General features: G+C 41.2%; 1 protein-coding gene across 2 annotated transcripts in view; it reads left to right on the forward strand.

Moving 5' to 3' along the window:
* Positions 1-24548, forward strand: part of NTNG1 (netrin G1) — a gene marked incomplete at both ends in the record, with an annotated part of 150275 nt that overhangs the window by 51250 nt on the left and 74477 nt on the right. For both annotated transcript variants that reach the window (XM_082313239.1, XM_082313240.1), the window contains one exon: positions 8393-9033. In XM_082313239.1, the coding sequence (XP_082169365.1) occupies positions 8393-9033 (641 nt within the window). The remainder of the gene's footprint in view (positions 1-8392; positions 9034-24548) is intronic.

The raw sequence follows: 24548 nt of genomic DNA on the forward strand, positions 1-24548 counted from the left end.
GTGATGAATGGTCTACGTAAAGAACTGTCCAAGTAAGATGCATTTACTGAAATTAGCACAGGATAGGGCTGCAATGAACACTATTGTAGCTCTTCAGTTAAACACCACATTGGTGCTCTCTTCTTCTCACTTCACTTGATTTACACAGAAAATAGGTTGAAATTCTTGGCCTGTATCTGAAGTTACTCAGTTGCCATGACTCGTGGCACCAATACTTTGCATGAGCTTCCACAGATATTACTTAAGAGCTGTTCACCAGGAGGGCAAGGAAACCCTTACCACAGGCGCAGAAAATGGAGCATCCTTGGGAATCAGTTAGAAAGCTAAGAGCAACCTTTTGCAGAAGCCACAGCCATCACATCCCACCTGCCTCCATCACTGTTGCAAGGCACATTTCTTCAGTTTGTCTATGGGCAATAAAAACATAGGACTAGTTACAATTACATATTTATTCAATTGTGTTATCTACTAGAAGAGAACCTCCTGCCAGTCACACACATCTCACCCACTGAGAGAAAGCACCAGCTCATGGTGATCACCCTGCCCTGCATGGGAGGGTTTGGCGGTCCACCCTCAGCAGCATGGTGCAGGAGCCCACACAGACTGCAATGTTCCACTTTCCTCACACCATGAGCCTTCCTGAAATTTTTCCCAACACAAAATTTCCATGCTCCCATGGAGCTCCCATGGCTCCATGCTATCCCATTTGATATCCCATGATCTGATCTCCTACTCAGCTAATGTAAACCTGCTCCACTCTTGCCTAGGGCAAGCTTTGCGTTTCTGTTATGTCCATCTCCTCCCTCATTGCATATCCCTCAGCAAGTGCCAGGGAGCAGCAGAAGCAGAGTCACCCAACACAGGGGCACACATGGGAGCAGAGGACCACCCCAACACCAGCCGTGCCCTCACCAACAGGCACCATCCCACACAGCCCAAGCACAGCCAGGGGACACAGACAGTCCATCAGCAGTCCCAGGCACAAGGAGTGGACAAAGCAGGATCATCAAGCAAGCCCCATCAGGAGATAGGGCTGCAACACAAGCCTGAGGTCTACCCAGGAAAAAAGGGCAGCTGAAGACCCCAGCCTGAGCTTAAATAGGGCCCAGGGCTGGGGGCCCAGGGTCGCTAACACCTACTGCCCAGATGCAGCTGGTCAGGGTCGTTAGGGCCTGCCAGGGCTGTCCCTGCTCTTACAACACGTTTCTCGGACTTTTCGCTATCCACAGATTTCCTTTGTGGACCAAAAATCTGAACACAGTAATTTATAACCACAAAAAAAAAAAAAAAAACAAACAACAAAAAAAACAAAACACAAACCAAACCAAAAAAAAAACAAGGAAAAAAATTTTTTTAGTGTTTCCAGCACCCTGATTCCCCCTGTCACCACTGAGGTGATTTGATTTCTCATTTTTTTGATGCTCGCATTCCCTCTGTGATCACCTCAATAACTGAGACCATCTGTCCATGATAATGGACCAAATTGCCTTTGCGCTGGCTTTCCCTTGCCCAGGGATGACAACTTTCAACTGCAGTGTTTGAGACATCTCCTTTTTTCTACCCCCGCCAATGGCTCCCATTCTAAACTCAGGGATAGTCCAAAATAATCAGAAAGTGCACAAGAGGAGATCTGTATCAGACCACAAAATGTAAGGTAGAGACACCCAAGGTGGTTGTTATTGACAGTAGAAGCTATTCCCAGTTGAGGAGACCCCCAGTATCTCCTGCATGACTTCCTTGCCGGAGCTCCTGCAGGGCAGCAGGATGGCTGGAAAAGCAGCTTGGACAAAAATGCACCAACACGAGCTGAGCACGACACTGGAGATCGATACCCTCTGCTGCCTTGTTCAAGGAGCGCCCTCATGGATGGGTGGCTTCCCCAGGACAAGTGCCAATGTGCTGAGAGAAAGGGATGCTGCGTCCTCTGGGATTTCAGTTTCTCAAACCCAAATATGTGTCCAGTGTATAAAACTCAGCTTTTCTTGGAACGTTTGCCGTATTGTTCAGCCAGAGCTCAGCACGATGGGGTCCCAGCGTTATGCACCTCATGACATTGCAAAAGCTATAAATAGGAAGGTGATTATATTGCCAGATACCTGCTGATACAAGAGGAAAACACCAATATTGAGCTTCTGAAATAACAAAACCAAACCTGGGTCAGTGCCAGTAGATCTGCCTTAAGGTACTGTTAATGCCAGAATGATCAAGTGGTCAAAATAACATCAGCAAGGTTGCCAAGTCAGAGATAGCCTCGGAAGCATAAAATAACCAACTAGAAATAAGTAGGCTTTTTCTCCCAAAAGTGGGTGGACATATTTCAGAGGAAACAAAACTCCATTTGCCTCATAAAGTAAATTGAAAAACATTTCCAAAAAGTAACTAAAGTAACTAAAAAGAAAGAATGTTCTGCTAGGAATTAAGTGCCTTTGCTAAATGCACCAATACATTTGGTGCTGCAAATATTAAAATGTTTTCCTATGATACATTTTCAGTTCGTAGTACTGAAGAGAGGCATGATCTAATAATCTGAGAGCTACTCTTGAGTGCCAAGAATGCCTTCATGTGATCTACCAAAAGGCTTTGGAAGAAACAGTACAGTATAATCAGGGATTACAGAGTTCATCATGCAAAAGCATTTCTCTCTAATTCTGCATCTATATGTAAATTTGGGATAGGATCCCATACCTCATGGAGGTGTCTTGAAGATTAATTAGCTATGGTCTATGTTCCACAAGGCAAAGTGCCAGATCTTTAGAGGCTTAAATATCTTTTTAAAATCTGAATTTTAAGGGCCTGCTTGCACTGAGTTTGTTGCAGGATCAGGGCCATAATCTGCAATGTACTTTCAAGCTTAAAAGTGCACAAAGTTGTTAAGCATTATTATTTATTTTTGGCCAGTCAGACCCTTCCTGGTTTAATCTTTTTAAGTCTCCCCAGAAGTTATTGATTTAAACATGCTTTTATTTTCTTTTTGCTGGTTTTGGAGAATGTATATTGTTCAGCCTGCAGCTCAGAGTTCAAAGTGCTTGTCTGACCATCCAGACGCCTCTCACTTGGGAGCACTGTGAAAAAGCATCAAATCTTCCACTGAGATTTTAGCACTTTTTCTTTCTTAACTTAAATCACTTTTTAGCTTAAAATGCTGTCACGGCAGTGATGAAAGGCTATTGATGGTAAAATGTTCTTGTCTACAGCCATCCCTATCTTCATCACAACAATAATTCTGCAGACATTGACCGAGATGCTCTCAAACCAGCTAATGGATGTAGTGAGTTTGATAACATCAATTATCCTGCGACAGATTCTGTGCCTTGCCAATCCTCCACTACGCTGACTGCTTGCTCTTAGTAGGACAATGCCTAATGAGTCGTATCTCCCAATTAATGGTTTCCTCATCTGGCTCTGTCATGGTAAACAAGTAATGCCTGGTTAGAAACCACATGCAAAATGTAAGCATTAGGGCAATTGCTGCTATTAGCTATTACTGTCTAATTAGTTGGTCTACAATGTACAGCACAGTACCAAGTGAAAAACCTGTAATGATCTCTTGGAAAGGGAAACAGAAATACTCTATTATTTCCAAAAGTGTGACTTGAATGCAGTAATTTACTGCACAGCCTCACTCCAAACGTGAGTCAGACTGTATTTATTTCTTGTCTTGTGCATCTGAGCTAACTAACTACCTTGAGGCAGCGGTATAAAAATTGGTTGCTGTGACTTGCTTCTTGAAAATTTATTTTGCTCCTTCTTAAAATCTTGGCCTGCTTGATCTCAGCAGCCTTCACCAGTTTGAAAATGCAAGTTATAATCCTCCGTAGGGATTTAGCCAGGTGTCTATTACAGCATGTAATCTGTGATACGGCTTCCAATATTCACACTGCAGAAAGGTTAAGCCCCCCTGTCTTTGTTCCTGAGTAAAAAAGTCCATGAGATGTTAGTATGGACAGGAAGCAGATTGAAAGAAGCAACATCTTCAATCAAGCCCTAAGCCTGTGTGGATGCCACCGAGGAGCCATCCTGATGAGAGATGGGCTGGCGACTTCGCTCTGACTTTAACCCTCGAACAGCAGCAGCAGCACCACTGCCGGCTCCCTTGCTGACGTTCAAAGGTCATACTACTGCTAGACCTCTGTTTTTAACCAAAATCCTCACTCTAGGGTCACCGTCCCATCCGTCACTGAGTTGTTCCTGAAGATGCTTTGGTAAGACAAGCTCCTGCCCAGCGGGAGCAAGGCAGCCCCAGCGCCCCGTCCCAGGCAGGGACACTCGCAGAGCACCTCAGACACCGCTATAAAAGTTCAAGCTGGCTTGCACAAACAGACATCATTGTGTGCTAAAACAAACTAAATCCAGCTAATTGAAGGGAAACCCTGCTGGGACGAGTCAGCCCTAGTCAGCAGCTTCTCAGGTAACTCTGCTTTTTCCAGCCGAGGCTGAGTGTGATCAAACCGTGTGATACAGCCACGTGCCCTTGCTGTGCCTGCAAAACAGGTACCTCTTCCTAACGCCAAAACTTTCAGACTACATCAGTAGTTTTGTTAATATTTTGAATTCCACGAGCGGCCTGAAACAAAATAAATAGCAACTTAATTTGCCTGCCTTCAAGGAGCTATTTAGTATCAATCTCCAGTTACTGTACAGGAAAATAATGGGTTTCTTTTAGATGCTCATGGTGTTGGGAAAGCCTCAGCTACCTTTTACGCTAATTGGCAGTAAAGTGTTCAGAAGTATTTATTAGTGTTTAATTATTTAGAAATCTCCTAATGGCTTAAATGTTGTTCTGAAAAGTTATAAATATTTTCTACCTTGTCCAGCTGAAGAGCTGCTGCTTGGAAGGCTTAAATGAAGATCTATTTGCAGCTGCCTGCTGGTCACAAAATTACTTGCAGCTGCTAATGCTCCGGTCCTTTAGATGTCCCCAGCACAGAATGGGCTTAGTTTTCGCAAACTGGGGAAAGTTTCTCTTGTTGTATTCATTTTACTGAGATGATAGAGGTCTTAAAGAGGATTATCACAGAGATCAAGACATTAAAATATGTAACTAATCCCAGTTAAATTAATTGCTTTCATACTAACATGTATTAAGGGACATTCATGTAGGGTAAGACCCCTTTACACTGTTTTGGTAATGTAAGTATGATTTAACATGCAAATTACATTTAAGATTAATTAGAAGCAATTTAAAACCAAGTTGCTGGTAGAGAAAATGGGAATCTGACTCCAAGCCTCTGAAGCAATAATCACGTTAAATATTTCAAAATTACATCAGTGACTGCCATGTCAGTAGGCAGAGGGCAACTTACCTAGACTCATCATTTCTCTCCCCCTCCCTGTGTTAGAATTCAGGACGTTTATTTTATCGGCTTATGTCGGCTTAGATTTTTTTTTTTTTCCTAATTTCTTCTCTAGAATACTGAATTCCACACAGGTTGTTTTGGTGTCATCAAATCATTTGCCTCTCAAAAGAGAATTGTGTGCTATGAAATTAAAAGAATAATTCAATTTATTGGGGAGGATATGCCTGAAGCTTTTTGTTAGGATTCTCACTTGCAGTGATGTCCTTACCCCAGTGTTTCAGTGGTGGGTTGTGCCACTGATGTGACCGCTGGTAAAAGTTTCAGGTGCAGGACAGCGCTGTGATTCTGACTCATTTCTCACTATACTCTGCCATTAATTGGAAGAGCCTCATCTTTCCCAAAAAGCTTTGTGCCCACAGAGATGTATACTACCATTCAGTAGCAAGCTAGGGCTGATTTTTAGCATTCGCTGCACCGTTCTTTTAGGTACCTTATTGCTACCAGCTCTCATGATCTCACTGCGTTCACACTAGCTTGTGTTTTGTTAGAGCACCGGCTCCCAGCATTCTCTGATTATATTGGCACCTCAGCTTTTGCTAAAAAGGAAAAGGTGAAAGGAAAAGGTGAAAGAAAAAGGGAGCAAAAGAAATCAGCTCTTATGTACAGAAAGAAACAATACGTCCCACACAATCTGCGTTACCCACTGGAAGTCATAAAACATGCTTCTTCCTCCAGCGTCCAGGGACTAGCGGATCAGAGCGGCTTTAGTTTTTAACATGAAGAATCACAACAGACTCGGTGGTTGCTTGTGGAGCAGGAAACCAAAGCCATCCCTCAGCAGTGCTTAATGCACCTGTCTGGCTACCCAGGAGCATTTATTTGCTGGGTTTTCATACCCGTGACCTCCCAGTGAAGTCGCTTTTACCACAGCGATGACAGAAGCATATACGTTATAGGTACGCAGGCAGCTTCATGGTGACAGGCACAGAAGTGACCAGATTTATTCTAGTAAACCTCAAAAAGGTGTGATTTACACAACTCTGAGCATTTTCTGCAAAACTGATATTTACATACAGTCAAAGGGTCTGGAACCTTACAGCTTTCACAATATGTATATTTTTGCTAAGGAAAAGAAAAGGCCTAAGTAAGTTAGCAAATCCTGGCATTTGTGTCTGATACATTAAATGGAGCTTAAATAATAAAAAATTCAGTGTTTTCTCTATTCTGCTTGAAACTTATTTTTGATTTTCACTGTTTTATTCAAAAGGAAGGCATAGAAATAGCAACCGTGAGCTTGAAATCAGAGCTGTAACAGGGACTTATTATAGACATGTTTTACAGTGTATTTTCAGTTACAGCTGCATGCTTTGAAGCTGTCAGTGTAACAAGCAGTGTGCTGCTTTTCAAATAACCCTTTTTGTTGTCTTGTAGTTTTTTTCCTAACTTCGAGTCCCAGTGAATCATTGTCAGTTTTAGCATTCAGCTGTATTCATGGGAAAGAGAGAGAGAAAGAAAATAGTCTTTCCCTGCCCAGGTAAGAGGAAGTTGCCAGTGGGGAGGTCAAAGTGAGTGCAGAAGTCCTTTTGCTCATGTTTCGTGGGAGTATGTCAAGGAGCAGAGCAGTGGCGGAGGTGGAAGCCGACGTTTGAAACCCATTTCCCACACTGGATGGCATTGAATCGCTTCGTTGCCCTGAGGCTTTGAGATGGAGAGAAGCATAACTGTAATTATAAGAAAAGAAAAGGTTGATTATCATACCAGGGCTTGTTCTGTTTTCAGGGTAGGTGAGGGGAACTCTGATCAATGACAATAACAGCTACACTTATGCCCTTATCGAGCACTGCTGGGTATAGGCATGGGCATCTTCTTCCCCAGCAGTGCTGACCATCAGTGAAAAGAGGCATGGCTTCTTCCACAATCTGTATGTGAGGTGGAGGGAAGGATACAGAGCAGCGGTTGCTCTCTGGAACAAACACAGAATGAACAAGTAGCAAAATATTAATGTACAGTTGAAAGCCAAAATTAGATAGACGTGATTCAGTGCAGCCTACAGGGTTTGATATCTTGGCAACTGCTGCAAGATATCCCCAATCTGCAGACAAAATAGCCTTTGTGAAGAAGCAGGAGATTGTAGTGTGCAAGTTAATGCATCAAAAGGCCAGAAAGAGAATAATTCACTTTCACCTTGCTACAGAGGACAAGCAGCAGTAAAAGCTGTGCACTATTGGCAGGCTTTTTTTGTTGCTGTTTTTAACTCAACCCCCAGTTCAGAGCTCCAGCCACCTCGGCAGTGTTCCAGCTGGAGCTGCTGACATCTCCCACCTAATCAAGTGCTGGATTATCTTGTCCTGATAAATTGGAGCCAGTGCCTTGTGAAAAGTCTTTCCTGAAGTACTTTGCTACCCTGTAATAAGATGGCAGATGTCTGAATCAAGCCCCAGAGCTGGCAGAGCACTGTTTTTCTAATGGCTTTTGGTGACGAGTGTAAATGTTTTAAGGCAAGCCGGTGCTAAGCTGGGAGCACAGTTAAGCATGATAAATTTCACGCCCGGGCGAAAGGAAACTTGAAGGTGTACTGGGTACTGGTTCATACCGAATACGTATGAGTTGCACTGCTGACCTCAAAACACTTCCCCTAAAAATTACTTCCTTTGTGAAGGGAGCTTTTGAGGAACATACTTGTTTTAAGAAGAAATTCTCTTTGGCTGCTGCGTCTTTCTAGGAAGAGTCAGAGTTACTGAGCTATTAGAAACTTGCTTACTGGTCTTGGTCTTTTGTGACTTGATCGCTGGTCCAAGTCATTCAGGGTAAATAAATAAACTCTTTTCTTTCTTGAAAACATACTAAGAAAAATGTTTATGTTACAGAAGCAAGGGTACCCTATATGTGTGTGTTCGTACATTTACTTCAACAGGTAAAATAGCCAGGATAAGTCTCATTAAGATAAAGGTATTCCTTGCAAGCATTTGTGTTTTCTTTCTTGGTTTCACTCCTGGAGAAAAAGAAGCAGTTCTCATGTGCCAGATGAGAAACATCTTTATGTGTCACAGTCACCTGTGCCATGCCTCTTGTAACACTGCTTTGCTCTTTTCCAGGGGAATCCCTACATGTGCAATAATGAATGTGATGCGAGTACCCAAGAACTGGCTCATCCTCCAGAACTGATGTTCGATCTCGAAGGAAGACATCCCTCCACATTTTGGCAGTCCACAACTTGGAAGGATTATCCAAAGCCTCTTCATGTTAATATTACGCTCTCCTGGAACAAAACCATTGAGCTTACAGATAACATAGTTATCACTTTTGAATCTGGCCGTCCAGACCAAATGATCCTGGAGAAATCGCTCGACTATGGACGAACATGGCAGCCCTACCAATACTACGCCACGGACTGCTTAGACGCTTTCCACATGGATCCAAAATCAGTGAGGGATTTATCGCAGCACACAGTCCTAGAAATCATTTGCACAGAGGAATACTCTACTGGGTACATGACAAATAGTAAAATAATCCACTTTGAAATCAAAGATAGATTTGCTTTTTTTGCTGGACCTCGGCTTCATAACATGGCTTCTCTTTACGGCCAGCTTGACACAACCAAGAAGTTAAGAGATTTCTTTACCGTCACGGATCTGAGGATAAGATTGCTTAGGCCAGCAACTGGAGAAATATATGTAGATGAGCAACACCTGGCACGCTACTTTTATGCCATTTCAGACATAAGGGTATACGGAAGGTAAGAGAATATATACCTTTAGAAACAGGCATGTATGTTTGGTTTTAGAGGTTATTCAAAACTGTTTTTGTCCCCAAACATGACGACATTTTCTGCTGAGACATGTTCATTCAAAGTCTGGCTGAGTTTGAGTCTGTTTCTGGTCATACTAGAAGTTTCTGACTCAGCAGCACAAAGTCCCGGGTGTTCGCTGTCCCTAGCCTGGGATCTTAAGACCTAGGTCTCATGAGCAGGATAATATTAACAGTTTCTTACATTGGCTCAGGAATTCACCCTGGACATTTTCTGCTTTTTTACAGTTGGAGCCTCATCTGGTGGCAGTTAACTAAAAGGAGAGATTCTGTTTTATCATTTTACTTTTTCGGGCTTTTAATATAAGCTGTGATTGATACAGCAGCCCTTGCACGGACCCTTCCCACTAGGTCCAGCTATGAACTGCCTGTCAACAAGGAAGGCGGCAGAGATTAGAGTCCATTCCTTGTACTTTAATTAGCTCTGAAATGCAGTGAAGCTGAAGTGAAATGGAAAAAAACAACAGTGTTTTGGAGAGACTGATTTGAATGTAACAAAGATGATTACTCAGCTGGGTTCAAGACAAATAGTCCCTCTGGGGCAAGCAGTGGTTGGTATCAGGTGCTGTAGTCCCCAAAATAATAACTGTGCAATGACATTCCTATCGGGAAATTTTTTTCCCGACTCAAACTAGCAATTTGCTGATGACCTCAAGCAGGAGGGTGATACCCTTTACGTGTGTCTTGGATGCCAATTTGTTCAGAAGAAATAAATGGGACCTTCTCTATTAGCAATTCACTCACCTCTCTAATGTACCTTTTCCTTCTCTGTTTCTTCTATAGAGAGTTCAAACCTTCCAGTTTAAAAAACTTTTTTTTTTTTTTTTTTTTTTTTAAGAGAAGCTAAGTCTCAAAGCGAACAGAAAAGCTAATGTATCTTGGAAGGCCAGGGCATTTTTTGCAGACACAAGACTGAGTGAAAAAAAATAGAGACAGTGGTTATATAAAACACTGGTGACTATATTTTTATTACTCCTGTAGTGAGTTTGCCATTTTCTACCTCTTTTATACAAACCTTTCATGTTCATAAGCATTTCCATATTGCAAAAATCAATACGTAAAATGAAAATAGAATCAAATTACTGTGATGTAACCTATTGAAAAATATTTCTCTAACTTTATATAAAGGAAGAATTGATGCCACAGAGAGATTTTAAGGCATAAGCACTTTTGCAGTGCTGATACATTTTTATATGACATCAAAATACATTTCTGAGGACCGTAGATTTAGCATCTAGTTACAATCTTCTGTGTTCACACCAAATACATACGTGTGCATACAGAATCACTACTTGAATGTGTGAAAGTATAAGATAAATGCTGCTGGTTTAAGAATTCTTACCGTAACTCTCATTAGTTACATTGTAAATTATTTTTCAGAAGTCTCTTGAGAGGGCTAAGTGGATCGTGGACAGTTTAAGATACTGTTTGAAATAGTTTAGTAGCATTAGCCTCAGTATATAAAAAATAAGACATAAGTTCTATTTAATGTGTATCCTTTCTCTATTGGTCCCCACATAGGTTAGCTCTACAGAGGGATCATATCAAAGCTCAGGATTTGAATGTCCTTAATGCTTTAAGGAAAAGCTTCTCCCCATCCGAAAAACCATTTGGAGCTTAGTCTGACTTCAATTAGACTTATCAATACTTTATCAAAGAAAGCATCTGAAGGATTAAAGAGTGCATTGCATGCAAATTAGAAACAGAAACCTTCCGAGCACATCTGGGGCATGGCAATCTTGTGAAAAATTATCTATAAAAATGAAGCGTGACTGTACAGAGAACTTATCTGATGCTAATGCTTGTTGTCTAAATGCTGCAGTAATTGAACACATGCTTTAAAAGAAGTATCTGATGTGTAATAGTAATCTCACTAGATGAGATTCATGTGAATTCTTATCACTCTTCTGCTAATGAGAAGAACAGCTCTTCAGGGATTTGGTGGCCTTTCCTTCAATATGTCGTGAGCCCTCCTTGTTAAAGAATTTATGGGCTTGCTTACTGCTAAGTAGCTGTGGGGCTGGAAGACGCAGCCCCTCATTATTTAGTTGCACCAAGGGTGACTTGCAGTAGGCCCACTGTCACCCAGTTTTAGGTAGTTTTGGTCTCCTACCAGAAACCTTATAGGCCCCCTCCCCAAAGAGTCTCCAATCAGCATTATGGTCATGCGCCCTGGCACGCCTTGCGGGTGGGAACGCGATGGAGGGGAGCAAGGGTTACCAGGGGTTTTGTGCTGCTCTTTCTGATTGAGCTGAGCTTTCCAGCCCTTGCAGTTGATTTAGGATGTTAACTGGAAATTAAGTTACTTTTTTTTTTTTTGCTACAATGTTTCATATTCTGGGCTTTGAGACCCAGCTATTTATATACATTTAGCAAAGCTAGACTAGACTGTTCCATGAGGATGGGATACAAGGGGACATTACCACGCTGCTTGACATGTGGTGGATGAGTGATGCTAGCAGACACATTTTAAAGCTAGTCCTTTTACTGAAAAAAGTAACCTGCAGGTTAAATATAGTTAAAATCACCAAAGCTCATAATAGCATATTTCTAAAGGCAGCATAAAATGTAATTTATTTCACACTATATTTTAAGGACCAATGACAGTGAAAAGCATCTATCTTAAAGCTGCCATATTTAATATACAAGATGCTGGAGTGGTTAATACTTCACAACGAATTATAGATAGGGGATTTGCACGCTTAATATAGGGTTCGTTTTGCCATTGCTTTGCATTTTGGTGTAAAATAAGCCTAATGTATGTTGCATTAGAGATGAAAGCCTGTGTACTCTCGATGAACGCCTTACCTCCTCTATTACCACCTGTTTATTCATCTTCAATTTACCACTTCCATTGTGTATTTATTAAGATGATGAAAAAAAGGAAACGTGGCTGTTAGCAATTTCAGCAGCCCCATTGTGCTCACATTATTCAAGAAACCTAATAATCCACATGAACTAATTCTGACTTACTGATGGTCTACTTCACTAAATCAGGGTGATTTTTTTCTAGTGAATAATGGACGATGTAGTGTGCCAGTACCTTAATTAAAGAGAGCCTCTCTTAGTCTTGATCTCATTTTAATTTACAGGGTAATACTACAATAATATCACTAATGGAAGGTACATTAAAGGGCATCAAGTAGCATTAACTGTATTAAATTATGGCACTTGTGTTAATTAACTGCTGAAGCAAGATGGTCCTAACGGCTAGAAAGGTCGACTAATGCATAAATAAAGTCTTCTGGGATGGGAAACTAAGAAAGAGCAGGCATTTTTCCCCGCATCTGGCCTTGCTGCTGAGAGTCAGAGGGTGTCCTGTGTGGCAACCTCGGGAAGGTTTCTCTCACTTGCTGCCTGCAGAGCTGGCCTGGACCGGCTGCGAGCTCTGCCCGTCTTCCATTCCACGGGAAGGACAGTCCCGGCAGTAAGCTGTGAGGCACAGCTCCCTTTTTTAGCATTTTTTTGTAGGAGAAGTTCACTAAAATGCGATAATAATTCCTTTGAAGTCAAGCAAAAGGTTCCTAGCAGATTTTAGATCAGGCTGCTCAAGGTTTAACGGCGTTCATTCCAAAGTATTTTTGCTTTAACTGTTATATTGTCGGTGATGTGTACATTTATACACTTTAAATTAACTGTAATTCAAGATGTTAGTAAAAAACCATTGCCCCAGTGGGTGACAGAATAACTAGTGGGCTAAAACAAAGGATCATATTGCTTTTGGGTGATTAGGTTTTGATCTAAGAGCCACCAGTTTCCTTCTGACACCAGAATAGCCAGCCTCTGTACAATGTTATTAAGGCCTTTGGAATTTATTTTTACACTCTTCTCACCTTGAAGCTTCTGTATTTAAGCCCCAGGGTTTTCTGACCCTGTCTCAGCTATGGTTGCGGTTCCAGCAGCAACAGAAACCTCCAAGTCGCAGTACGCGAGTGAAAGGTATCCTCAGTTTTTAACAGTTTCTTGCTCTCACATGCTCTCTCCCAAATTTAAATCCATCTCAGAATCTGAATACGTTTCTCTGAAGGAAAGCAGATTTGCTACTTAAGGGCTTGAGGCTTTTTTGCCTTTTCGGCCAGCCTGCCCCTCCTGCCGGCTGTGACCCCCTCAGCATCTCCGTGGTGGATTTGGGGTGGGTGAGCGCCCTTCCTCTTCAGCAGAGCTGATCTGCCCCCCCGAGTCGGGAGCTCGCGCTGCAGCCCTCGGCGGCCGGCACGCCGGCAGCCAGCCTGCCTCCCCCTGCCTTTTGCTGCAGATCCGTTCTACAGGTGGATTAATTGGATTAAATCTGTATCTTACTCCAGCATACACTTGACAACGCTGTAATAATATCCCTCTGCAATTTACCCAAAAGCAGAACTTTGCCCTAGGGAAGTGGTAATATATAGAAGTGCTTTAGTTTTATTTATAATAGAAAATGTTTTCATTAATGTTCAGCTCGGAAGCAGACCATCAATATGAAGATATGTAGGCTTCAAGCTTTTAAGGAGACAACTGAATAGCATTCTTGTTTCTAGTATTTATTTACCGTACTTGAATACTCTTTGTTTTACAAGAACACTTGCAGAAGCAGCTTGTTCTCCTTTGAGATTTTCACTAGTATTTGGAGGGAATCTAGCAGTTTCTCCAATTAAATTATGAACTCATTAGAGAACAGGAACGAAAAAGAAATGTATGTATTTAAGAGTGTGTCAATTTATCTTTAACTCCCAAGTGAAATTAGCTTTTTTAATCTATCATCTACTGTAATATGTCACTAAGGAAAATAGTCCTTCATTTTCTGTAAGCAAATCTAGGATCATCAGGAATTGAAATAATTAAATGGTCACTGTGTTTATTCACATATGAGCAGTCTCCAGTGGTTTACTCAGTGCAGGTGTCCTGGGTGGGTTTTACTCCTGCCCATGTTCAAGTAATACTGGTTTCCACCCTCCATCCCAGTGACACAAGTCCTGTCCGTCAGCTCAGAGTGGTCTCAGTCTTGTAGCGACTGGAAGGGGAGCAGAGCATTAGAGTCTGGATGGCTGACTAGGTCTCTAGTTCTGCTATACACTTTTGAAACTAGTGGGTTTAAAGCACCAGGTTTCACTCACCACCTTTGCTCATTAGCATTCGATCATCTTTTCTTGGCTCATTTTGCAAGATGTCAAGCATTTCCCTACTGATCTCCCCCAGCTGTCTTTCAAGGAAGCTCAGTATCATGCAGGATCAGGGTGGCTGAGGAGAGGCACCAAGCCTTTTTGTACCGTAGTGCGTTTTGCCGTTGAACATTAAAGGACTAGAGATGAAACTCCTGATGAAAGAAATGAGAGTTTTTCTTTCTGTATTACTTTGTATGCTGAAAAGCTATCCAAAGAGCTTTTCTGAACAAATTCAGTGATTCCAATATTTTGCAGAAACTTGCTTTCCTTTAAGCTTTTCATTTCAAAAGAGTTCAATTTAATGAAAACACTGCAATAAGCTTAAGGTTCTCCTGGATCACATATACAAATGATGCCTGGCACAGGGGTGTCCTTCAGGTTGAAGTTAAAGCTGGAGTGGTACCACATATTATCATCTTAAAAGTTTAAAAATTTCCAACTAGTTCACAAGTAACAGGAACTACCAGCTTGTAGGGGTTTTTTTCTTTTGTTTTTTAATTTAACATTCTGATCCCTTCCACGGGTACCAACATGGTGAGATTGCCTCCCGTTAGTTTTGTCCATCTCAGTACCTAATTACACATGCTTAGCAGCTGATTTTTCCTGAATACTCCTCAGCACACGAAGTGCCTCAGAAGATAGTAGTTGAACCCAGAATATCCACGTGCTTTCTCTTGACACAGGTGATGTTTCTCTCTCTTTCTTTGTTAATCTTTTTTGTTATTTGTAATAAATGAGTCATCATTCAGCTGTGATTTAGGGATATATTTGAAACTAAGAGAGTGAACTTCGCTACCTTTCCTCTTATTTCCCTCTAGTACAGTGCCATAGTAAATGCTGTGTATCACTCCCTATACATTACGAAAAGTTAAGTTAGACCTGATACTAGTTTCAGGTGCCATCCTGTAGATTGGGTTAATTTCAGTGAAGTTATCACTATTAAACTGATGCGTTTCAAATGCATTCACATAGGAGGAGTGAGGGAAAACAAGTGATGGAGAGGAAGGGAGGACAGAAGGAAGGAAAGAAGGGAAGGAGGGAGGACAGAAGTAAGGAGTCTGTCCCAGCTTCTGTTAAAAAAAAATGAGAAAAAACCCCACACCTCTCAGTCTTTTCATCCTCTCGCATCTTCATATAATAAGGCTGATGTAAAACAGGACGGTTCTGCTAAGTCCAGTGATACAGTCACATGGAAACACCTATTCAGAAAACTGGAAAGTGAATTAGTAAAGGTCAAGGTCTAATAGTCTCATTACATGGGGTCTGTGAGAACCCTTCCTTTCCTTCACTCCTGAGTCCGTCTCTGGGATTAATGGGCCTCAGCAGTACTAGCGCATAAAGGGCTGTAGTGCTAATGAGTCGGCACCAAAGGTCCTCAGTAAAACACAAGCAAAACATCTTGTTAGCTGGGCTGAACAACAGGGTAAGTTTTCAACACTGCTATAATTCTGATTCCACAGAATATAATCTTGAGCATGGAAAAGTAAGAAAAGAGCTACAAAAATAAACGGCAATGCTGTGAATTTAGCAGGCAGTAATATGGTCAGGGAAAAGGAGGCGATGGGTTATGCTGCAGGTAGCATTCCCAAGAGAAATTCTGGCTGCTGACACATTCAGAAAAGCATAATGTTAGCTGCAGCCCTTTGCAGGACAGCGGGCTGTGTCCTGGTTAGATTCATGGGACATGGTAGAAATGAAAGGATGCTGAATGGCAAGAAGCATCCTGATGCCATTAGGAGGGAACAGGAACTGGAGAACTTCTTGATATACTGCCACTTCTGTATGAGACCACCTTTAATTTTTGCAGCACACCGAGTCCTTGGAGCCTTAGAGTCTGTCCGTGAATAGCATCTGGTTGCTTACACAACAGTTCATCCAGACTTCTAAGCGAGTAGCAATTAATAAAAAGGAATGATTGGTATGACTTTTATGCTGGAAATGCTGCCATACTCTGGAGTAACACAGCTGTACTTCACTGATGATTATTTTGACATTTCTGGGGTGATGACCACTGTTTTTAAAAAGCCTAAAAACAAACAAAAACATTTCAGGAAGAAACTGATAATCCATAGCTTCATAGTGTGAGTTAAGGCTGATGAAGCCTTGGGACATCCTATGGATAATGCAATACATATGGTACATACACATGCCTATATCCCAGCGCTGGAGGGCAGTTTTCTAAAGTTATGCTCTTTCTTTGAACCCTTGAGTCTGTCCTCTGACTTTGATGTTTGTGCAAATGTCAATCGTTGTCTGCTTCTTCCTTGTAAACTCCCTGGAAGACCTTGTGATTCTTTTGATTTTCACCCTTAAATCCATGTCTCTATCTTTACGGGAGCTACACAGAGCGTCTTTTCTCTCTGCCATGCAGTATCCTCGCTTCCACCCTCTCTAGATGTGTGTTGGCCTGTAATATGATGTATTAAGATTTATAAAGTACTTTGAAGTACACTTAAGAAAGGTTGGTAGAGAAGCACAATGGATTGTTATAATCTGTCCTCCCTGCACCATCACTCATAAAACAGGCATGTAATGGGAGTACTGGTACAAATTTGTTAATGATAGCAATGCTGTCCTGATGACAGAGGGATATGGTGGTTCATGTTTAACTGCCGTCGGTATTTCTGTTACGCTGCACGTTGAACCTATTAACAACCAAAAAGATAAGATTTGATTACAATAAGGATATATATATTGAGATATGTGTCTTCACACTCAACTAATTAGTTGCCATCAACTGTTTTCACTTTGCTCAGTGACATGTGGTATATAAATCATTACAATATGTTAAATGCAAATGGTTGGTAATAGGGTAACCATCTGCTCACTGTTGGAAAGTTAGCAGAGGAATATAGTAAGCTGTACTTCTAATAATGATGCTAAACTCACATCCCTGAAATATCAAATATCTAAAAACAGCTGCCTTCACTAACGCCAGCATTACTAATACGTCTCTTACCCTTTTCATTTTCAGAAGTAAACCACATATTGTAAGATGTAATTTTGTTCTTAAGCATGAACTTGACTTCAAGGCTAGAGTCTGTAACAGCAATGATGTGAACCACCGTATCTCAGAGCCTGATCTTTTTCTTAGTTTGTGTTGAGTGCTTTTGAACAGCCAATAAATAATCAGGCTGCCCACTCTTCTTGGGACATCTTTTCATCCACAAATATAATTAAACTTTCTCCCTCCCCTAACCCTGCTGCCAGGCCCTTTTCCAGGGATGACATTATTTTGTAAGTGATAGATAGTTGGCACATTGCTGTCTGGTAATGTATTACTCTAGAGACCATCAAAGGATACCTTCCATCTAATAACCTAGCATGCCCTATGAGCGTTAAAGATCACCACTGCAAAGAGGGATCAATTATTTTGCCACAGACATGTATTATCAGGGGCTGTCACATACCTTCGTAATGAGCATTTCTGGATACCCAAGTGACAAAGTAATGCATTGGAAAATTAGTAGTGGGACAAGAGTGAAGGACTGCCTGCCAAAGTTGAGGCTGTGCCTTCAAGCTACAGCAGCTCCTTCTCTCCTTACCCATTCAGTCATCTGCTGGTCAGGGTCACTATCACGGTGCTGATGGGCTGGCTCCCCCATCAGTAATATATTGCATTATTGCTTATCAGAGAGATTAATATGTTCCCGTACTGAATTCCCAAGACGTGGCTCTCGGCATTAAAGAAGCTGAGGAATTAATTCAGCTCCCGCTGTCCGAATGGAAAAGAAGTTTGTGATTTCATCAAAGTCAGATGCTAGTGCTGCCGTGGCTTTCTTAAGGCACGTTGGGAGGGAGGGGTTGGTGTTTGTTTAGGGGTCACATCTGGCATGGCAGTGTCTGATTTAAGATTGTGCTTCCAGGGAAGCACCTGCAGGGGAAGAGGCTGCAGGAGAGCTCATTAGCCTGGCGGTTTCTCAGCTCTGGGATGAATTACAGAATAAGATGCTTGCTCTACAGGGTCTCAGAAACCTGCGGCTTTGTGTAGGTGTGCTGTCCTGCAAAGCTTTCCAAGTTTAAAAAAATGTTAGAGGGCAACGTTTTTGTGCTAACACATTTTCCTTTGTTGCTTTGCAAGAAAAGAAGCGCTGGCTGAAGGCTGCACTCCATTTTGATTCACAGTGAACACTTGCCTGTTTCAAAATGGGGTGTCTGCAATTTAAAGTTATCTGGAGCATTTATAGACAGAGCTGGTGTGATGAGCAGCCCTTTATAATACCTCAAAGGCATGGTGCCAGAGCTGGGAATTTGATAAGCCGGGGTCCTGAATTGGATTCCAGCAATGGTCACAAGTTTTAGGAAGCTCTCATTTGAAATTGCAAGCAGGGGAAAAACAGGATTCTTTCTCTTTAATTGCATTAGTTTTATTGAACTGAAGCATTGCTTCAGTTCCCAGAACACTTTATATATATTTTAATGCAAGTTACCAGAGACAGAATGGTTGCGGGACCATTTATTGTTTCTGACTTTTATATTTGGTAAAACTGATTTTACTCATTTTCCCATTTAACTCTCTCGTGCATTAAGAATCTGTAGACTTTGGGATGGTGTTTACTGAAGTTGTCCTAAACATAGTAATCTTAACTTATTTGATTTGGTAATGTTTCTGTAGTGCTTTTGTTTAGGCCTGTTCGGAAAAGCCAAGCCACATGAACGTGAACTGGACTCCAGGAACCTCTGGTAGCCTTTTGTGCAGGAGAGGGAACGTGAGGTTTATTCCCTCAGCAGCTGATCCTTTAGGTTTTATTTGATGTGTGTTGCTAGTGTTCACTGCGACACAAATGTCCTGGTCATCGTATGCTTTCCATCTGTTGTTTTGGGGGGAGAGGGAGGGTCGTTTGAGAGGTTTGGGGTTTTTTAACCTTACTTTTACCTTGGCTGTATTTGTATAGCCTCATCACATTTTAATTGGCTCTAGATCTCCTCGTTGTATTTCCTGAACTGTGGGCCACTTCTTTCCTTACTTAGAGCTAGGGCTCTTGATTTTACCATGTAAGCACAACCAGGAATTGACTTAAAAAAAACCCTTTCAAAAAATTACCATTCCTGCCCCCTAGTTAGAGGACGGCAGGTCCCACAACCTTCTACACTGCCAGGGGAGCAGGGCTGATGGGAACAGGGTACAGCAACGGCAGCTGGGACAGGGGATGGAGCTGCAGTGTGAGAAGGCATCTCTTTTGTCAGTGACCCACTTTGGGAAAACCTCCTTCCCCCCACACACACCCTGCATACTTCCAGCTGCTCATTTCTCACTGTCGTTGCTTCTCTTTTTGGTGATCATCACTCCTTCAGTTGTATCGCATGGGGAGTCGCTGCCCATGTGGCTCAAAGAAGGAATGGAAACCTTCAGCAGGAACATCTCAATTTATAATGAAAAAGTAAACCTATTATACTTTGTCAATGCAGAAAATTGCTTATCATTTAACAAGCTTCATTAAAGATACTGCACTTGGGGAACCATGCCTCCCTTCCTTTGAATGCCCCTGAAATAATTCTTCCAGCAGGACAGCAAAACAGCAAGGAGCCAGTTACATTTTTAATCACTTGTCTCCCATAGGAATTGCAGTCTGCCAGCAAGGGCAGCTCCTTCCCCTCCGCAACACAGGAGGAGAATTAAAAGATGGGAAGCTGTGGTTCCAGAATGGTGTGCTACAGTTATTAATGAGCTAAAGATCAAACAATCTGAGTGTCATTAACTGCTAATATTCTGCTACTGAAAATGTTTAACCCAATCCACAAGCTAGATCTGAAAAATAAAAAAAAAAAAATTAAAAAAAAAAAAGGGTTTCATCCCCCTTTTCCATTTGTTTTTTTCCTGAATGGTGAATGGGCAGTGGAGAAACAGTTGGATGAAAGGAATAGGGAAAAGTAAAATAACATTTAATGTCTCCTCTACTGTACATATCTCAAAAGAAAGTTTCAACAGTATAGAATCCTTACATACCCAAACCAGTTTGCATCATTTTACCTTCTCATCAGGTAGATCCGTTAGTCACTGCAGAAGTAACCCTCAATGTGGTGATTCTTTCCGAGATTGGTCCTTTCAGGTGGATGTTGACAACAGCCTCAGTTTTGACATGTACAAATATCTCATGTTTTAGACTTGATGTCTTAAAATACACATCTAGACTTTTGTTTTTTACAGATACAGAGCCACTATATTGAGAGATCAGATTTTGAAATCTCTCTTCATTCCAATGGCTGCTTTTGGAGACTAAAGCAGACTTTGGATTTTGTGGTCTATGCATTTGTTTGTTTGCCTGTTAATGCTTCATAAAATACACATGCTTTAAATAGGAGAGATGCAGGATAGCGATACTACCAAAATGACAAAGGGTTATGTGTCTTGATTCCAAAAGCAGGTGAAGTATATACTTTTAACATAGTTCATTGCTTTCCTCACCGTACAGTCATACCTGGGTTTTGACTAACAAATGTACAATTAGTCTGTGGCTGACATTCAGCCTGCCTGTGACTTGTGGAGAGGGAATACATATGCTCTGTCTAAAGGCTTCACACAAAGAGCATAACATTACATTTTTAGAGGCAAATGACACTTCAAACGAAACCACCTAAAGGTGGTTTACGGTTGGGTCTTGGAAAAAATTGGGGATTTTGTAAATTTTGTCTGTGTTTTATTATACCAGGATTTTTGAAAAAATCTCGTGCACATATTAGGACCACCAAAAAAAAGGGGCTTATGCCCAGAGAAAAGGTTCTGCAATTTAAAATGGGCTGAGTATATGCTGTAACAGGAGAGAGGCCTTTTGGAGTGTTGCGCAAATATTGCTACAATGCAAACAAACACAGTTAATAGAACATAAAGTCCGGTCTCAATGCCCTGTGTACAGGAGCTTCCCCCTAATTCCTAACACATAAAATGTGTCCTTTTTTAGATCCTCATAAGCTTAGCACATTCTATAAGAAACCAGGTTTGAAAATTCAGCTGCTGTAACTACATGAGGCAAATAGGAAAGGGAAAGAATTGCCATGAGGCATAGGTGAGAAGAGACCAAGAGACTCTAAGAGACTCATAGGCAGCAGCCCACGGCCCTTGTCCTGCCCCGCAGCCGCAGGAGCGTGTGCCAGTAGCACTGAGAGGGGGGTGGCCATTTTGTCACGGGTCTTACTGGAGTTCGCAGTCTGCAGTGCATGCATCTCAGGAGCAGCCTGTTAGAGACTAAGACTTTTTTCTTTGTTTTATCAAGTTCTTTATCTTCAGAGGTAAGTCAGCATCTGAAAAGCCGGAGATTATCATGAAGGAGTAAAACTGAGACAAAACACAGGAGTGATTTGCATGGGAAAAAAAAAAAAGGACTAAAAATGTTGTATTCTGAAAGCGACATTCAACTTCTGTTAGAAGGAGCTTGGACAGGTGCCAGAAGCTTGTTCCCTTTGTGATATGATTATGTGGCCACTAAGTCATTTGGTTCGGTCAATTTGCTGTATATCATGATAAACCTGTATATAGCAGAAAATCCACAAAGTTCTGCCCTTTTCCTCTCCTGAGGTTTTCTGCCGAACGTGAAAGCAGAGAACAGCTTTAACAAAATCTGAGGCCACTTCTGAGTCCTCTGTGATGCTCCCCTCCTGGCTTGTGTAGGTCAACAGGAGGAGATGCTGAGCAGGCATAAGAATAGATGAGGAAAGATGATGAGCACTAATGGTGGGGACAGGAGGTCATGACTGCTGTGGGCACCATCCTAAATCCCAGTGGAGCTGTCTCCTCCCTTCTCCTCTGCAACTCTCTCAGTGTCTGAGAGAGAGAACACAGTGCTAAAACATATCAGAAACAAATACTAACTCCTTCATCTCCAGAAGTACTGCTTACAAAAATATTTCCTAATAACGTGGCCGTTATTCTTTTCTTCTTGTTTTTTTATTTACATAATTCAGGAGGTTCTGATAATTATGCCCAAGTTCATTAAGGATAAAGCTCTGTGTCATGCAAGAGTTCTTGTTAGGATCCTCTCAGGGCACCTTGCCTCTTCCTACTCGTCAGGTCTTCGGGACAAATCCCACTTCTTCTTTTCAATGAATGGCAGCTCTCTGTCAGCGTGCAAACAAAAATAATTCATTTTCAACAGCAGTCTTCTTCAGTCCATGCCCTGAAGAATGCTTTAACGCAAGGAAGACGTTGTTCACCATCTGACTGTCTATGCCCCAAACAGGATCCTGTCCAATCTTGCTAGATCTATTCCTTGTAATAAACCGCTGCTTGAAAAGTAGGTGCTGCTAGACATCCCTGTATTAGTGACTTTTTTTTTTTTCCAATCTAGGTTCTTTACCTGCATCTATTAGTTCTCTAGTATTGTTCATAGAGCTATGTGTTGTATTTATTTTATAAATATATATATGCATACATTTTACTTCCAGATTAGCTCAAACGTTCCTTGAGAACAGAAACAGCCTGTACATTTTCCATTGGATTTTGAGGCTGAGGAAGCCTGCTTGACATTTCAGGGAAAACTGAAAAGTCTGTATAGGATTTTAAAAGCTATGTTAGGCAAGATGGAATCGCAAAGGTTTGTTCTTCAGTATAAACATATACTGATTGTTTTTGTCAGCAGTATTTCACAATTTGCTTTCCCCTATGACAGTCTTACATTATTCATAACTTGCAATCTATTCCTTAAATTTTCAGTTATAAGAGTTTCCTGGTGGAGGTCGCAGAACATGAACGGAAGCATTGATTTGAAACATTTGAAATATAAATTGTTTAGTTCTTCCAGTACATGGAATATTATAGTCACTGGATCAAATTCAACCTCCCAGCATGTCTGTTTTCACAGACAACAAAAACATGTTCCCAACCCCTCAATGGACAGTGCAGCTCAGCTCTAGCCTCTGTCTGAACATTCTTTGATTTACCCAGTATTTGTTAAAAACAAACATGAATAATAAATGTTTCAGCGCACTTGAAGGCCAAAAGTGATCACTGTTTTATTCTAGTCTGACATATAGGTCAGAATCTTAAGACTTCACTTTGAAACTACTGGTCCTTTGTCACTTAAACTTATGGAATAATATCAAAGTGGTATCGTCAACCCTATTTCACAAAGACATACACAAAGTCTCTTGTCCCATGTCACGTGAGTTTGGGGCTAGGGCAAGTATTAAACCCAGTGGCAGACCTGTTTTGGCACTGGGGGAAAACCGGGTAGTGTTGGTGGTACTGCGAGGGGCAGGTGTACGTGCATGTCCGTACATGTCTCCTGCTCGCTGCTCCAAGGCCAGTGCCAGAAGCCAGGTCTCCTCTCCCTTTCCCCATCTGAGGTCTAAGAGCATCTTTCCAGCTGCATCTGACAAGTGAACAGCATTGCCTAGCTCCAGCCACTCACCTCTGAGAAGACCAGGTCATCCATTAGGAGTCATACCCACAGACCATCTATTAATTTACTACATTCAGATTTTTCTTTGGTAAAAAGCCAGTAAATTTGACCAATGATATCATCTCTCTCAAGCCTTCTAATACTAAAGAGCATTTGTAATTTTCTCATCTTTGTATAATTTCACTGACTTTAATAAAACACGATAAAATGTTTGCAGAACCTAGCCAATTTAATGGCTTCCAGATAGCAATAAGTAGTGTGTATAGTTAAACAGTAATCATATGGTATTTTTGAAAAAGAAAATGAGCTTTCTCTACATGAAGTCAGCAACTGAAATACAGTAGGTGAAAGAAGAATTGTTTTCCCAAATTAAAAAGAAGAGATACAGTTAGAACTTTATTCCCTGAACCATTTAAAATTAGTTCTAGCAAATAATTTCATTGTGCCGTGTTGTTATACCAACAGGGCTAGAGACAAGACTACTCAATAGCTCTTTTTCAGTAGCTAAGTTAGCTATAGGATGCTAAGTTGCTTTTGGCATACTTCAAACACTGTGCACAGACACAAACCGCTCACTTTTCATCTAGTTTTCTTCAACAGGAGAAAGGATTAGTATTTTTGAAGCATAAATTATTCGCAGAAGAAACTTCTGTCAGGGATGGCTAAAAGTATCTTCAGAATTCAACCCACATTAATAAATACTTTTGACTATTTTTTTTTTTTGAAAACTCAAAAAAGGCAGGATTTTTCCTTTGGAAATATTTTTTTCAAAAAATTGTCAAAAATAATTTCTAAAAAGGGATTTAAAACCTGAAAATAAAACTGCACATTTCATTTGACATAAATGATTTTTTCCCCCCAGTTTTTTTTTCAGTTCAGTCAGTGAACTGAAAAATCAATTATTCGCACAGCTCTATTGGCAAATAATGCTTATCATAATAATTCCAGAGGGAATTATTCTGTGACAA

The sequence above is a fragment of the Platalea leucorodia genome (genome assembly GCF_965183815.1).
Source record: "Platalea leucorodia genome assembly, chromosome: 5".
Classification (NCBI taxonomy): domain Eukaryota; kingdom Metazoa; phylum Chordata; class Aves; order Pelecaniformes; family Threskiornithidae; genus Platalea; species Platalea leucorodia.